Below are 14,876 nucleotides of genomic sequence, written 5' to 3'. Positions count from 1 at the left end.
AAAAAAATAATTTCCACAGACAAAGTCACAAATCATTCACCAATTGCTGGGACTTTCATCGTTCAACGAGATTCCAATCAGCTCAAATCTTTGTTTTTCTTTGTCAAAAAATGGATGAGTTCACACAAAATCAAACCCAAATGAGAGAGAGGGATGAGAGGTGAGAGTGCTGAGAGTGTTTGAATAGAGATAGAGAGGAGAGGAGAGAGAAAATGTTCGGGCCACTCGAGCCCAAAAAATTTCGAGCTACGAAGCTTTTTCCGAATAATATAGTAGTGAAAAACATAAGATTAGTTACTTTGTTTGGTTTCAAAAAATTGAACTCATTTTTTTGAAAATTAATTTTTTTATTTTTTTAATCAAAAATTTTAATATTTAATTTTATTTTTTTTTAGATGTACATAACCTAAATACATTTAAAAAGTACAGTATTCATGAAAAAAAAACTATAAAAATTCATCAAATATAAAAAATATAAAGATTTAATATTGTTTCGTATTCTTGTGTATTTATTGAAATTTTAAAATAACACATATTTTACTTAGGTGCACCTAAATTATGTGCATCTAAAAAGTAAAAAAATTATTTAAAATATTAAGAAATTCACTAAAAAAAATACAAACAAAAAAAAATCAATTTTTAGAAAATCAATCAAAACTAAACAAGGTTACTATATATATATATTTTTTTTCCCCAGTAAAAATGAAACTAGATTGAATTAAGATCACTATTCACTAATTTAGTATAAGGCATAATTAAAATGATTAGATTTTGTTTATGCACAATGTACAAGTGGAAACTCATGCATGTTTAGAGAAAATCTAACATTTAAGACAGCTAAAAACTTTTGAATTTTCTTATTGGCTTTTAGTCTAATAATAATAATAATAATCTATATATTATATAAGAAAATAGAGGCTTTTAGTGAAGGGTCTTGTGAGAGTTTCAATATCTGATATTAATTTTCTTAATTTTAAATAATTAAAAAAAAATCTTAATTGGTTAGTTTTCATTTAACCATATAAAAATAAAATTCTAATTAGTTTATGATTTATTTGATAATTCCATTTCAGGAGAAGAAAGAAAATGTGAGATTTTTTACTCATATAAAGTGAATCTTATACTCCCATTTAATATTGTAATGTTGTGCATGTTTCAATTCAATATAGTTTTAGTGAGGAGTCTTGTCAAAGTTTCAATATTTCATACTAATTTTCTTGATTTTCTTAATTTTAAATAATTAAAAAAATTTCTATTTGTTAGCTTCCATTTAACCATATAAAAATAAAATTGTAATTAGTTTATAATTTATTTGATAATCTCACATAAGGAGAAGAAAGAAAAAGTGAGATTTTTTACTCATATAAAGTGAATTTTATACTCTCATTTAATATTGTAATATTGTACATATTTCAATTTATTAATATAGTTTAAATTTTAAAAATTTAAATAATTAATTTTTGTGTAAGTTGGTTGGTCTTTTGATCTAACCGATTAGTCTAAATCATTTTTGATTTGACTGATTTGTTGGTTTAACTGCGATTTTAGCGACTTTTTCAAAATATATTTATTAGATTTGTTTGATTCGAAATAAACTAAAGATTGATTTGATTAAAGATTAGGCGACTGAGATTGCTTGATTAAAAATAAACTTCCCGCCTAAATAATTATTAACTTTTGTTTTATAATCCCAGAATGAAAAAACTGAATTGTTTCACTTATATAAAGTGAACCTAATGTGAGTGTTTGGGAAGTGGGTTTTATGTAAGTTTTTTTAGTTGTAGGATATTATTGGATAAAAAAATTTTGGTGTTTGGGAAGATAATTGGATTTTTTTGTGGTTGGATGTGATGTTTGTGAGAGAAAAAGTGAAATGATTATGGGGTTAGATGTGATGTTTTGTTTGGATTTGTTTTTTTTGGTTTTGCAAAAAATTTGTCTTTTAGTGTAAAAAATAAAAAAAAAACCCAACACACAAACTTCTCAAACACGTGTTGTAAATGTTTTAATTCAAGAAAATTTAAATTTTAAAATTAAATTGAAATAACATTTAAAAATTTTAACTAATTAATTTTTGTACAAGTTGGTTGGTCTTTCGAACTAACTGATTATGCTGAATCATTTTCGATTTCATTAATTCACTGATTTAACCACGATTTTAGCGGTTTTCTCAAAATATATTGATTAGATTTGTTTCATTCGAAATAAACTAAAAATTAATCTGAATCAAAATATATTGGTTAGATTTGTTTCATTCGAAATAAACTAAAAATTAATCTGATGAAAGATTGAACGACTGATTGTTTGATTAGAAACAAACTTTCCGTCCAAATAATTTTTAACTTTTATTAATGCGGTGTTTCACTTATATGAAATGAACCTTATACTCCTATTTAATATTGTAGTGTTATACATGCTTCAATTCAGGAAATTTTAAATTTTAAAATTAAAATAAAATTAAAAAGTTTTAATTAATTAATTTTTGTATAAGTTGATTGGTCTTTTGACCTAATCGATTAGGCTGAACCATTTTTTGTTTGACTGATTGGCTAGTTTAACCGCGATATTAGCGGTTTTATCAAAATATATTGGTTAGATTTTTTTGATTCGAAATTAACTAAAGATTGACCTAATTAAAGATTAAATGACTGATATTGTTTGATTCGAAATTAATTTCCTGCCCGAACAATTATTAATTTTTATTTTACACAATCCCACATCTGGAAAAGAAGGAAAAAATGTGTTGTTTCAGTTTCTGTTTTGTAACGTTTATGTTTTCAATTTATATTTACAAAAATTTTATAAACTGATTTTTGTTTATTTTTAGAAAAACATAAACTACAAAAACTACAAACGCGTTTGGTAATTGACAAAATGTTTAAAAATATAAAAAAGAGAGAAATTGCAAGTGGTGGCAAGTGGCGGCGGAAGACGGTGGTAGAAAGTGGTGACGGTGGGTGGTTGGTAGCAGGTAGCGAGTGGGTGGGTGAGTGACGATGGCGGATGGTAGCGAGTGGGTGGTGGGTGGTGGTAGCAGGTGGGTGGCAGGTGGTGGCGGGTGGTGGTGGTGGTGGATGGGTGGGTGACTGTGAGAACCCGTATTTTTTGCATATTAAATTATTTTGGTAATTATATTTAGCTACTTAAATTTTGTAATCAACATCTATAATCCAATTCCATAACAACATTTTGTGACGCAATTCTATAATTAACTTTTAATTATTTAATTAGTGCAATTTTTATTTTCATAGTATTATTATTGTTGTCCTTGTCATCGTCACTTTTATGACTACACAAATCTAATTCTTAATATATATTATTCTGTATAAAGTTTTACATTAATAATTTGTGTACAAGAAAATTTACCCATAGAGATTAATTGGTTCAATCTCATGTCTTTTAGTTACATAAAATAATATTCTAATATTAAAGTGACTCAAAATCATATATGTATATAAAAGGTTATATATATATATATATATATTAATATTGTATTGGCACCAATTTCAATTCAATTCAATTCAAAAAAAAAAAAAAAAAAGAAAGAAATGATCAAGTTGCAAGGAAAGTGGCTGACTGCCACTTCCTTTTCTCTTTATCTAGGTAACATGGCTTGCATGCTTATTTTCCCCAAGTGCACACTCAACCTCCCTAAGAGGTGAGCATGCAATGGCATTCCAAGCCTTGATAAGGCAGCCACGGCAGCAACCTGCAAGCAGCCAGCTACCATTTAAACCATTGGATGAGAGTGCCTAAGATAGAAGGAGAAGTCAGAATTTTTTTGGGCTGATTCTGCCCAATAAAGCTGCTGCCAAGGCATGCTATGGCATGCAAGCATACTCTAAACCCCTAGCCCATACTTGTAGATGACAATTCCAAGCAAAGAAGAGAAAATAAAATAAAAATAAATTAAATTCTCCAAGCTCTCCTACATATAGAACACAATCCAGCCCCTTTGCTTTGTACTACACGGCTGAGAAAAGAGAGAGAGGGAGGGAAAGGAAAGAAGAGAAGGGAAGAAGGGCCAACACTTGGGATCGTTTTACCTCACTAAAGTAAGAATACATCACCTCCACCCTCCCTTAGATTCTTCTAACTGAATTTATGTAATATATATGCAAGCCTAAGCATGGTTAAGTCATCTATAGCAACATAGTCCATGCATGTTTAAAACTTTGATAGGATGAGAATTTCATTGTGCTATAGTTTCATATTCCTTCTTGATATAAATATATGGCTTAGCTATTGTTCTTTTTATGTAATTAATATTCTCCATTGTTGAAACAATCTTGCAAAAAAAAAAAAGAGTAAGATGAGATGAGAATGACCCCTTTACTTGAAGTATAGATTTTTCTCACTGTTTTAGACTTTATCGGGCGAAAAGAGAGCTCTAATAAATTGAAATTAATTGATGTTAAAAATCTGTGTATACTGGAAGTATATTTAGATGTTGTACACTGTGTAAAATTTTTACAAAATTATCGGACACCATTTTCTTACCAAAACAAATATTTTCCCTAAGCATCACTTACAACACAGCAGAAGCAGCAACTTCAAACAGGTCCCATTTTCTCTACAAATAGTATTTTTCTGCACGACCACTTGGAAAAGTTAGATTTTTAAGTTACCTTTCAAACGCCGCTGGTTTCATAATTTTTTATTAAGTATTGAGAGAGAAACACCAATTTTTCCAAAATGTGACAGAATCTGTCCAGTTTTCTTATAAAAATTATTTGACCTCCTTCGACTGGTTTTCAGTCTTCACACTCTTCTGGAAATATGTTCTAAACTCAAAAATTTAGCAAACCGTTCTGACCATGCCTTTTTTCGACACTTCTTGAATACCCTTTTTATTTTTCAAACACAGAACACCTGAGCTGACGTTTTCATGGCCTGGATACATATTTTTACTTCATTGCTGTTTGGCGGCAGCAGCAATGCTGAATTTACCAGGTCACCGTTTATTCCACAGAATAAATTTTCAAGTGATTCAAATCAGAAAAATTAGATTTTTAAGTTACCTTTCAAACGCCGCTAGTTTCATAATTGTTTATTCAGTATGGAGAGAGAAACGTCAATTTTTCCAAAATGTGACAGAATCTGTCTAGTTTTCTTAGAAAAATTATTTGACCATCTTCTGTTGATTTTTCAGTCTTCGAATCCTTCTGGAAATATGTTATAAACTCAAGTATCTAACAAGCCCTTCAAACCATACCTTCTTTGACACCGTTTGAGGCCGCTTTTTATTTTTCCAACACAGATCACCTGTGCTGGAAGTACTATATCTCACTGTCCCAGAAACACCAGTTTTCTTCCAAAATTTAATTCTCCCTTTTAAAATCGTTTTTTTTAGCTCTGGTATTCTTCTCGGAATATTTTCCTAACTCAATGAACTAGCACCATTTAAAATATCGTAATGGTTGAACATCGTTTGGTATGGGTTTCATATTTTTTTTTTTTTTACCATGCAGTGCTGAAAGAAGTAGTGTATAAATTCCTACGGAATTTGGTGATAATTCCTAAGACATTCTATCATATTTATTTTGGTTGTCATACACGATTGTGTTGTGCTATATAAACATTATGTCACTGTAGTTTTCAAACTAAAACTCACACATGCATCAAAATGTGAATTTGATGAAGTAAAGAAACACGAAATTGAATAGATGCATTAAAGTTTACAAGTGATGGGGTGAGCCCGGTTTAGAATCTTGCGCAAGTGAGTTGCGAACCCTAACATGGCACGGGAAGGTATTTCGGCTCTTATCGGTGTAGGCGATATAAGGTTGGTGGTGCGGGTGTCACAACATAGACCGTTCCCTTGGGGCAGACCGTGATGTCACGACTCGGGTACATAACCCTGGTGCGTGGGCATCATTGGTAGTTACAGTAAGTAACATTTGAATATTTGACCAAGGGGGAGTCAGAATTGCCCGTGGCCATTGCTTAGCGGTTGAGTGGAAATAGTGCTCCGCGGGGAGTTACTTAAATTTATCTGATAAACTGAATCTATGAGAAATTAGAAAGAAAAGCATGCATTTTCCTTGTGATGAATCACTATTTCCATTTGTCATTTTTATTTATTTATTCATTGTTATTATTTTAACTATTAGCATTTCTGTTATGCTTATTAAATGCTGCTTATTATTCTGTTATTATACGATATTTATTATTTATGAGTATTATTATCGGGGTGGGTATTTTCGGGGTGTAGTATATTACTGAGCTCGTCGCTCATTGGCATTCTCGTTGCCCTGGCGTTTTATGCCAGGTACCGAAGAAAACGAAGGAAACGCCGAGGTGTAGGAAGGCAACATTCAACCCTGGTTAGCTTGAAGCGTGCCAAAACTCCATGAACCATTTTTTTTAGTTTTCTAGTTTTTCTCTAGTTCTTTTTATATTTGTGTACTAAGACAAGGTTTTAAATTTGATTGGAGTTGTAATTTAAGAACTTTTAGTTTCCGTGTTGTAAATTAATGGATGATGGTAAATTTGGTGGCAACATTGATGAGGATTCTTAATTAAGAAAATTGACTTTAAGTTTTAAACCTTATTATGATGTCCTCAAATTTTGGGGCGTCACAGTGACGGTGACGGGTGGTAGCGAGTGGGTGGTGGTGGTGGTGGGTGGCGGATGGCGGGTGGTGGTGGGTGGTGGCGGTGGCAGGTGGTGATGTGGGTGACGGTGGCAGGTGGCGAGTGGTAACGAGTGGGTGGTAGTGGTGGCAGGTGGGTGGCGAATGGCGGGTAGTAGATGGTGGTGGCAGGTAGGTGGTGAGTGGTGGCGTCGGGCGGTGGATGGTAGTGGTGGGTGGTGGGTGGCAGGTGGTGGCGAGTGGATGGTAGGTGGGTGGTGGTGGTGGTGGCGAGGGGTGGGTGGTGGCGGTAAGTGGGTGGCGGGTGGGTGGTGGCGGCGAGTGGTGGGTGGTGGTGGCAGGTGGATGGTGAGTGGTGGTGGCAGGTGGTGGTTGGGGTGGGTGGTGGAAGAAGACGGTGGTGAAAAATGGTGGCGGGTGGTGGCTAGTGTTGGGTGGTAAAAAAAAAAAAAAACTGAAAACTCAAAATGGAAACACATTTTTTGAGTTTACATTTTTTTGGCCAAATTTATAAACTGAGATCACTGATTTATAAATAAAAAATTTACCAAACAAGTTTTTATTTAAGTTTTTAAAATTTTTATAAATATAAACAGAAAATTGAAAATTCAAGTGTTATCAAACGGCATATGTTCCTATTTAATATTGTAGTATTGTGTATGTTTCAGTTAAAAATAGTCTAAATTTTAAAATTAAATAAAATTTGAGAGTTTTAATTAATTAATTTTTGTATAAATTGTTTAGTCTTTTAACCGATTTTAACGATTTTATCAATATATATATTGATTTATTTCTAAAAGATATGTATAAGTTTTATGACAAATTTTAATATAAAATAAACTAAAATTAAAAAAATTCTAAATTGAAATTTATTTTTATTTTATCATAAACATAATTTTTTTTAATTTATTTTATTTTTTTTCATATTTACCAATTAAATTATGATATCTATTTCTTACAATGAACTTAATATATACAATTAATGACATAACAACTGCAATATATATTTTAATACAATGATTAAAATTTAATTTATTCTAAATTATTTTTAATTATTTATTTAGTCCGTGCATTGCAGGGTTCATATGTTCCATATGCTAGTAATAACACACATGAATGAAAAAAGAAAAATAAGATAAATAATTGATCAAAGTCCCCAATTCCTCACTCTGTAGAAGAATTTAGAATGAAATTTGGCACCTTGAGCAAAATGTTTAATATATCCTCTTGACTTTCCAACGCAACGGACTGTGTCCATTTAGGTGGCTACTTCTCTAGCTAGAAATGGTCATGGTCATTGTCAATCCAGTAAATTAAGCTCCTCACTTCTGGTAGAGTTTGGCATCAACCTAAAAAATTTTATTTCTGAATTTTTTTTGGCTTTTAGTGATTTTTTTTTACAATTTGTATCAAATTTTGTTACTTTTCAAATCCGGGTAGTGTTGCAGGATCTAAATGCTTTTTTATTTTTTCATTTTTCTTATTTTTTTTGAAAAATTCCAAAAACATTACAACCTAAAAAACCAATTTTTTTTTAGTTTTCAAATGGACCCCTTTTTTTCAATTTTTTTTTAAAAAAAAACTTCTATGGTACATCTAATCTACAAAACTTTAAAATGTAAAGTTTTATAAAATTCACTAAAAATCAAGAAAAAAAATAACAAAAAAGTCAATCCCAAACACAACCAGTATAGCAATCAACACTGGTTAAGAGATCCGTGATTAAAAAATACAGCTACCACTACTAGAGAAACATGATATACAAAGACCAACAAATGCTAAACATCAAGTTTTATGCTATTCACCATAAACTATGATTAAAAAGATCATGAGAGATAGCCGCCTCCTCTCAACTATAAATATATAAAATTTAGACCGTAAGTCACAAGTGTGAAAATATCATACATACCGTTACTCCAAAAGTTGAATCTGCAATTGAGTATTGGAGTGATTAGTGTATAATACTTATCACGATCAACACTACTCCCAACAAGCACACCTAGAGAACCTTTCTTTGTTTTCTGTAGTCCACAATGTTGACAAAGTCCTACCAAACTACAGCTACAACAAAAACAACAATAATTTGTTTATGTATTTGATAAGTTCACCATACAATATCAACAATGAGGATAACACGACAAAAATTACTCAAAAGAGGTGGCTTCTCTATATTGTAACCATTCTCAATGCTTCAAGGAGGCCATACAACAAAAACTATTTCAATGTTCTGACATACCACAATCCAAATGATGATAAATGCACCATCAAAAAGCAATCACACAATTTTCTCCATAATTCTTTCTTCTTTTAGCCAAAGTCAAGCTGTAAATCGAAACAATGAAAACAACACAATGGCAATCACCCAATTTGGCCATGCAACGCGAGTTTGTTAAAATGAGCCAAGAGCGGCTACGATAGTCTTTCCTACATTGTCAACAAACAGCAATACAGAATAGAATACAATGTCTGATCTTCTACATTAGTATTATAAATCTTACTGGTTAAGTCCTGCATTTTCCAATTGAACCAATAATGCTAAATCATGACCATGCTTAAAGAATGGCTTCTGCTACACATGCTATTAATCATAAATCCAGCTTCCTCGCAGCAGATTCGAAAATCTCTCCAAGTTCCCTCTTCACCGCATCATCAGCAAATATAAATTCAATGGCTTTCCGAGCAAGCCGAAACATTTCACTCCTTCCAAGACCTTGGTCATTGACAAATGAAATATAAGATTCAAGTGACAATAGATATATTAAATAATGGGTAAATTACACTAACCCTCTTTGAGATTTAGAGAAAATACATTAAGCCCCACAAGTTTATCCCTTAAGGTTTTAGTTCACATAACACTTAACCCCCTTTTCATTATTAATATGTTAGTTGTATGGATAGAAAATGATGACGTCGTCTCTTCTTTTAACACTGAAATATATATTTTAACCCTTGTTTATTTCGGTGTCTACACATCTGCATTAATTCCGGTCACTTTGGGCTTACTAAAAGAGATTTCGATTTAATTATGTTAAATTTGTGGGGCTAATTATATTTTTGCTAAACATCAGGAATGGTTAGTGTAATTTACCGTTCAATAATCTATATTCATATTCATAGAAAGCATAGGACCTACCAAATGCAGAAGATGCAAGAATGTACTCGCCAGACAGACTGGTAGAAAATACCCCAGAATCATCAGTGCACAGAACTGTTGGATGTTCTGCATTATAAAGATCAACTGCAATGCCAACACATTTGGTTTATGTATTATTATTATCAAGCACATCTAAAAGATTATCATCAACAGATAGTCAAGTGAATAGTAACAGTTCTCTATAATCTATTCTACTTTTAGATTCAATTAATGTTGGAAAAATATACAAAACAAAGATAGAAGCAGAAGAGCTAACCAAAATGATGAACATCGACAGAAGAGATTGTTTCCGTTCGGATATTGGATGTCAAGCAAATCTCAACCTGCAAGGTGTGAAAAGAGGAAAAATGATTTCTACAAATATTTTGTATGATGATGACAAATAAATTTAATACCACTCAAGCACATTTTTTTTGCATGTTACTGATGATTACTAGTCCATTCTAGAGAGATGACATAATATCTTGGCACTTTTCTGTCGCAAATATACAAAGGTTGGAAACAAATCAGGAAGAGTAAAAATCTAAGTTGACTAGATGATCAGATGTCCATATCCACAATCTCTGATGAATAACGTATCATCTAGATGGTAAACAATATGAACATTTGACGACAAGACAAAGAAGTTGAAAACCAATTGAACCAGGCAAAAAGTATAGCATGAAGAAATTGATGTTACTTCCTTATCTTTTGAGTTGTTTTGCAGGATCAGTCGCTTAAGAACTTTGGTCTTACCAGGACTGGATGAAAAAATGGGATAACTTCTTATGGACTCGTTGAGAATGATTCTAATCTAGTTCACGGCCTAGCGTAGAAACAGAATTCTGCCAGTTGGACTCATTATGTTATGGGATTTTGTATAGAATATCAAAATACCATACATCTTTATGATAGAAAGGAATGAACAAAAATATCAAACCGGTATCTTGCAAGATTTCAACTTTCTCCATTCTTCTTCTCCAAAGAAACAAGCATGGCCAATTCTCCCAGGAAGAAAGTCTAGCATTGCGTTGATTTCCACCGGATTGGGTACCTACAAGCACTAAGTTATGAAAATAACCAGTCAAGGTAACTAACACCATGACAAAAAAATAGAATAAAAAATATAAGAACACTAAACGCACCTCGCCACAGTGAAGAGTTATGGAGAGACCTTGCTCCCTAGCAAACTTTAAAGCTGGTAAAAATGTTGCCCTGCCACAAATCCGAAGAAGCAGTGATGCAGCAGCAGCAGCTCAACAGAAAATGGAGAATAATACTAATGGAAAAACAACAATTGTTTTGGTAGTGAAAAAGTACCATTCACCGACAATGGGATTTCCAGAAAGGTCAATTCCCGCTACACCCAAATCTCTCATTTCCAGTGCAAGTTCAACCTTCAGAAAGAAGGGTAACAGAAATAAAGCCTTAGTCTTTGGACAAACTATAAACAGGAAACATCATAGTAAAAGAAGAAATCAAAAGATTTCGTTGAAATTGTTCGATTGAAAATTTTCCCAAAAAGTTAATCTCAAGTTCTTCTCTCCATCGCAACAATAGGGCCGTTATGCATATTACTAAACTTGTTGAAAAGACGAAATATAACCAAGGTATTTTTTTTTTTATCAAAGGTTGAATCAATCATTAGAAAAAGAATTGCGCCAAAAATTAGGACACATGCTGGGAAAATAAAACTTCCATTGAAGAGACGCAAATGAAAGGCTTTCATTAAAATTCTCGTAGAATTGAAAATGAAGTTCCCATTCCTGATTCCACTAACATACAGTTTCCATTGCAGATGCAGTAGTCTCGCGACGGTCAATGCTGAGAAGAAGTCTGACATATATCTTCTTTCTTGCAGTTCCATCACACAAATCGGTAATAGCACAAGAATTCACAGGATTTCCCGTACCCAAATCCCTTGGGGCAAGGTCAACTTCTACTGTAGCGACAGCCCTTAGACCCTTCACCACTGCTTCCATGTAAGACCGTTTGCTCATCCCTATCAAATCATTCCTCTGTATGCAAGGTAACCCATCATTTCATCCAAATAAAAGATCAAAAAGTCATTAACTTCATATACAACCAAATGACTATTGAATACCATATAGACTGCTACAAGTCCAAACAAACTGAAATGAAATGGAGAATTTGTAAAATTTATAATGGAATTGCCCCCTAATTTTATGAAAATCACTTTACTTGCTCTCTATTTCATTAATTTTTCACAAATGAGATGATTTTTCAACTATTTCACATGCTACTTAATAGCATCAATATATTGATAGCCCAGGTTCAGTTCAAACCGCTGCAAAAGAATTCATCGAAGGGGTGGAACAAGCTTACCCATTATAGAAGGGGGAAAGGGATTTTTCTTTTTCCCCTAAGCAAGTCACTACCCTTACCACTTATAACATAGGGGACTATGAGTCGAGATACTCTTTGCTTGAAAAGGCATGCCTTGCGCTTGTCTGGGCCACACAGAGACTTAGACACTACATGCTAGCCGTACATAGAATTTATTTATAAAAGAGGTACAAGTCACTTCTTTTTGTTTCTTTATTTTTAAATTCAAAAAGGCATGTATACTTTTTATTTGCCAGATTATGTCGATCAACAAAATGGCTTAATTAATATTCAAAACTTTAGAAAAGAGAGGGAAAAAAAGACTGGTTAGATTCATTTTTCTTCTCATAAATTGCTTTCTTCACAACCCTTATGTATGAAATTATCTTATGTTAGTAATGACCTAAAATTAACTCAAATTTTTTTTACGCACACAATTTGGGCCCCTTGAACATAATTTCTTGACATGACCATCATTCATCTACTTCATTTAAAAATAACTATTACACAATTTCATAAGTGACATAGTTACTTCAGTCAGTGACTTGATATAAATATTTAGCACAAAATTTTAGTATGAAAAGCAATTTTTTTAACACCAATGGTCTGATGTAAGTAAGTACCTTCGGAGTTGTTCTTAACTCCAAGTAAACCACATTCTCTGCAGCAAAGTCTTCCACAACCTACTTCATGAAAAAAATAGTGAATAAGATTTTGAGTAGAGCATTAAAACTTTTATACAAGGGCCGGTGAATTTTTCATACTTCTTGAGTAATTCGGGTAAGGATTTTGTGGTCAGTAGTAACAATGTGGATCAGATCAAACAACTTGAACACTTCTTGAAGTGAACGGTCATCTACATTACAAACAGAGTTTTAAGCATAAGTCTGAAGAAAGGGTATCAGAATTACAATGTCAACAGTGAATTACAAATACCAAAATGGGCTTACCCTTTAGAATAGCATGCTCTACATCAGAGAAAACAATAGTACCCTTCTCACCCAAACCTCTAGCAAGCTCACTGTATAACAAAATTTAACCATTTAATACATCAACACTGAAATGCTCTCAACCTCTTTCCTTCTTGGGTACTAAGAATACTATAATATATATGTACACCCTTTTCCTCCCAAAACTCTTGCAACTTCTTTGTATAACAAACTTCAACCCCCAAAAAACAAAACTTCCATCCATAAAAACCTTCAACAATCAAATGCTCAACATTTTTCCATTTTGGGTGCTAAGAATTCATATACTATATAAGTATTTATGAAGATTTAGTATAATTAGTTGACTTGTATGTATTTTAAAAAAGGGTTTAATTTTGCTATGGAGAGTACTTGAGAACTGAAAAGCTTTCAACTTTTTTGTGATTTCTGGGTTATAACAAGTGAAATACAAAATGGGTATATATGTATGTAGGTATGAGAGTGTATATATGGGTGTATAATTGAGTTGAAGTTAGAGAAAGCATACAGTAGAGTTGAGCCTCTGATGGAACCATTGAGGTGGGCGTGTAGTTCAACCTTTGGGATCGAAACCCACCAATCCATGTCTCTCTGTTTCTCCATCTTCAAAACTTCTTTCGCTGTCGATTGCCAATCGTTGAGGTACTGTAGCTAGGGCATGAAACGTATAATACACACCCCTAGGTCAATGGCACCATTCATGAATTTTACAAGTTCAGGACGCAGGTTCAAAATGTTGGTTTGGGATGTGAGTCGGTTTTTTTATTTTTTAATTATTTTATTTTGGGTTAAAATATTTTGTTTGGATGAATTTTTTTATTTTAAATTTTTGTAAAAAAAACTAAAATAATTATGATTTGAATATAATAATTTATCTTATTAATTTTTTAATTAATTTTATTAATATATATATATTTTTTACTAATTTAATCTCAAACTATCATGTTAAACAATTGTTAAATTTTAACTTTTTATTCTTTCTTGAAATTAGGGAAAAAAAAATAATTTAAATTATTCGATATGGTATTATGATAAAATTAAATGAATTACAATAATAATGACAAAATCAAATATAATGCTCTTTTGAAAAGCTGATAAAAAGTCAGTTTTCAACTTTTTACCCATTTTAAGTCGTATCACCTCTCACTTAATTTATTCATAAAAAGACAAAATAAGTTTAAAAAGTCAAAAAATTAATTTTTTACCAACTTTTCAAAACACTCGATAATGTAATTGATACAAAAGAAAACTTTCAAAAGAAAGAGAAAATCACAGTCATGAGAAATGTTTCCAACCATTAACATCTTTTTAGCTTTTCTAATTATTTTATGAAATTTAAAAAAATTATATTTTAGATTATTTATGAATTTTTTGTAATTGGATTGATAATTATAAGAGAAAAAATAATTAATTGATGTATATGATTTGTTGACTTTTTTTTTAATTACTATTTTAGCCAAAATCTAAGCCTTCATTTGTGAGCATGCTATTTTAGTAATTTTTTAGATTTTTAGCTAAAATATAAGGTAAAAAAATTAGTATATTTGAAATGATTTTTTGATTTTTTACGAAAAGATGTATAAAAAATAGAGAGAAAATGGAATCTTTAATTTTTTTGTGTAGATTATAATTTTTTGATTTTTTTAATAATTTTTTAATTTTTAGACTAAAAACCAACCTAAGGCCTCGTTTGGGAACGGGTTAATTTAGTAACTTTTTAGCTATTTGGCTAAAATATGAGCTAAAAAAAACTAGTATGTTTGGGATGACTTTTTGGCCTTTTACAAAAAGATGTGCAAAAAGTAGAGAAAAAAGAGAATCTTTGACTTTTTG

The 14,876-nt window shown here is 31.7% G+C and overlaps 1 protein-coding gene across 1 annotated transcript; it reads right to left on the bottom strand.

Annotated features, from left to right (window-relative positions):
• Nucleotides 1–8,962: 8,962 nt before the first annotated feature.
• LOC114321369 (adenosine/AMP deaminase family protein) lies at nucleotides 8,963–13,795 on the bottom strand. The gene is made up of 11 exons (XM_028268542.2): nucleotides 13,552–13,795; nucleotides 13,026–13,096; nucleotides 12,840–12,931; nucleotides 12,699–12,758; nucleotides 11,514–11,747; nucleotides 11,050–11,126; nucleotides 10,875–10,944; nucleotides 10,670–10,783; nucleotides 10,007–10,073; nucleotides 9,730–9,834; nucleotides 8,963–9,306 (listed from the first exon to the last, which is right to left on the bottom strand). The coding sequence occupies exons 1-11, from the start codon at nucleotides 13,644–13,646 to the stop codon at nucleotides 9,182–9,184; spliced, it is 1,110 nt and encodes a 369-aa protein (XP_028124343.1). The 5' UTR covers nucleotides 13,647–13,795; the 3' UTR covers nucleotides 8,963–9,181.
• Nucleotides 13,796–14,876: the final 1,081 nt, after the last annotated feature.

The sequence above is a fragment of the Camellia sinensis genome, chromosome 9, assembly GCF_055761805.1.
Source record: "Camellia sinensis isolate YWXY chromosome 9, ASM5576180v1, whole genome shotgun sequence".
NCBI classification, from domain to species: domain Eukaryota; kingdom Viridiplantae; phylum Streptophyta; class Magnoliopsida; order Ericales; family Theaceae; genus Camellia; species Camellia sinensis.
This window is presented reverse-complemented; position numbering and strand designations above follow the sequence as displayed.

Bases quoted from the DNA above. Each gene is read 5' to 3' on its own strand.
- LOC114321369 (XM_028268542.2), bottom strand. From the start codon at position 13,646: ATGGAGAAACAGAGAGACATGGATTGGTGGGTTTCGATCCCAAAGGTT. The intron at 12,759-12,839 runs GTATGAAAAATT...TTCATGAAGTAG, and splicing joins TTACCCGAATTACTCAAGAA to GTTGTGGAAGACTTTGCTGC. The intron at 10,784-10,874 runs GTGCGTTTAGTG...TAGTGCTTGTAG, and splicing joins TAACTCTTCACTGTGGCGAG to GTACCCAATCCGGTGGAAAT.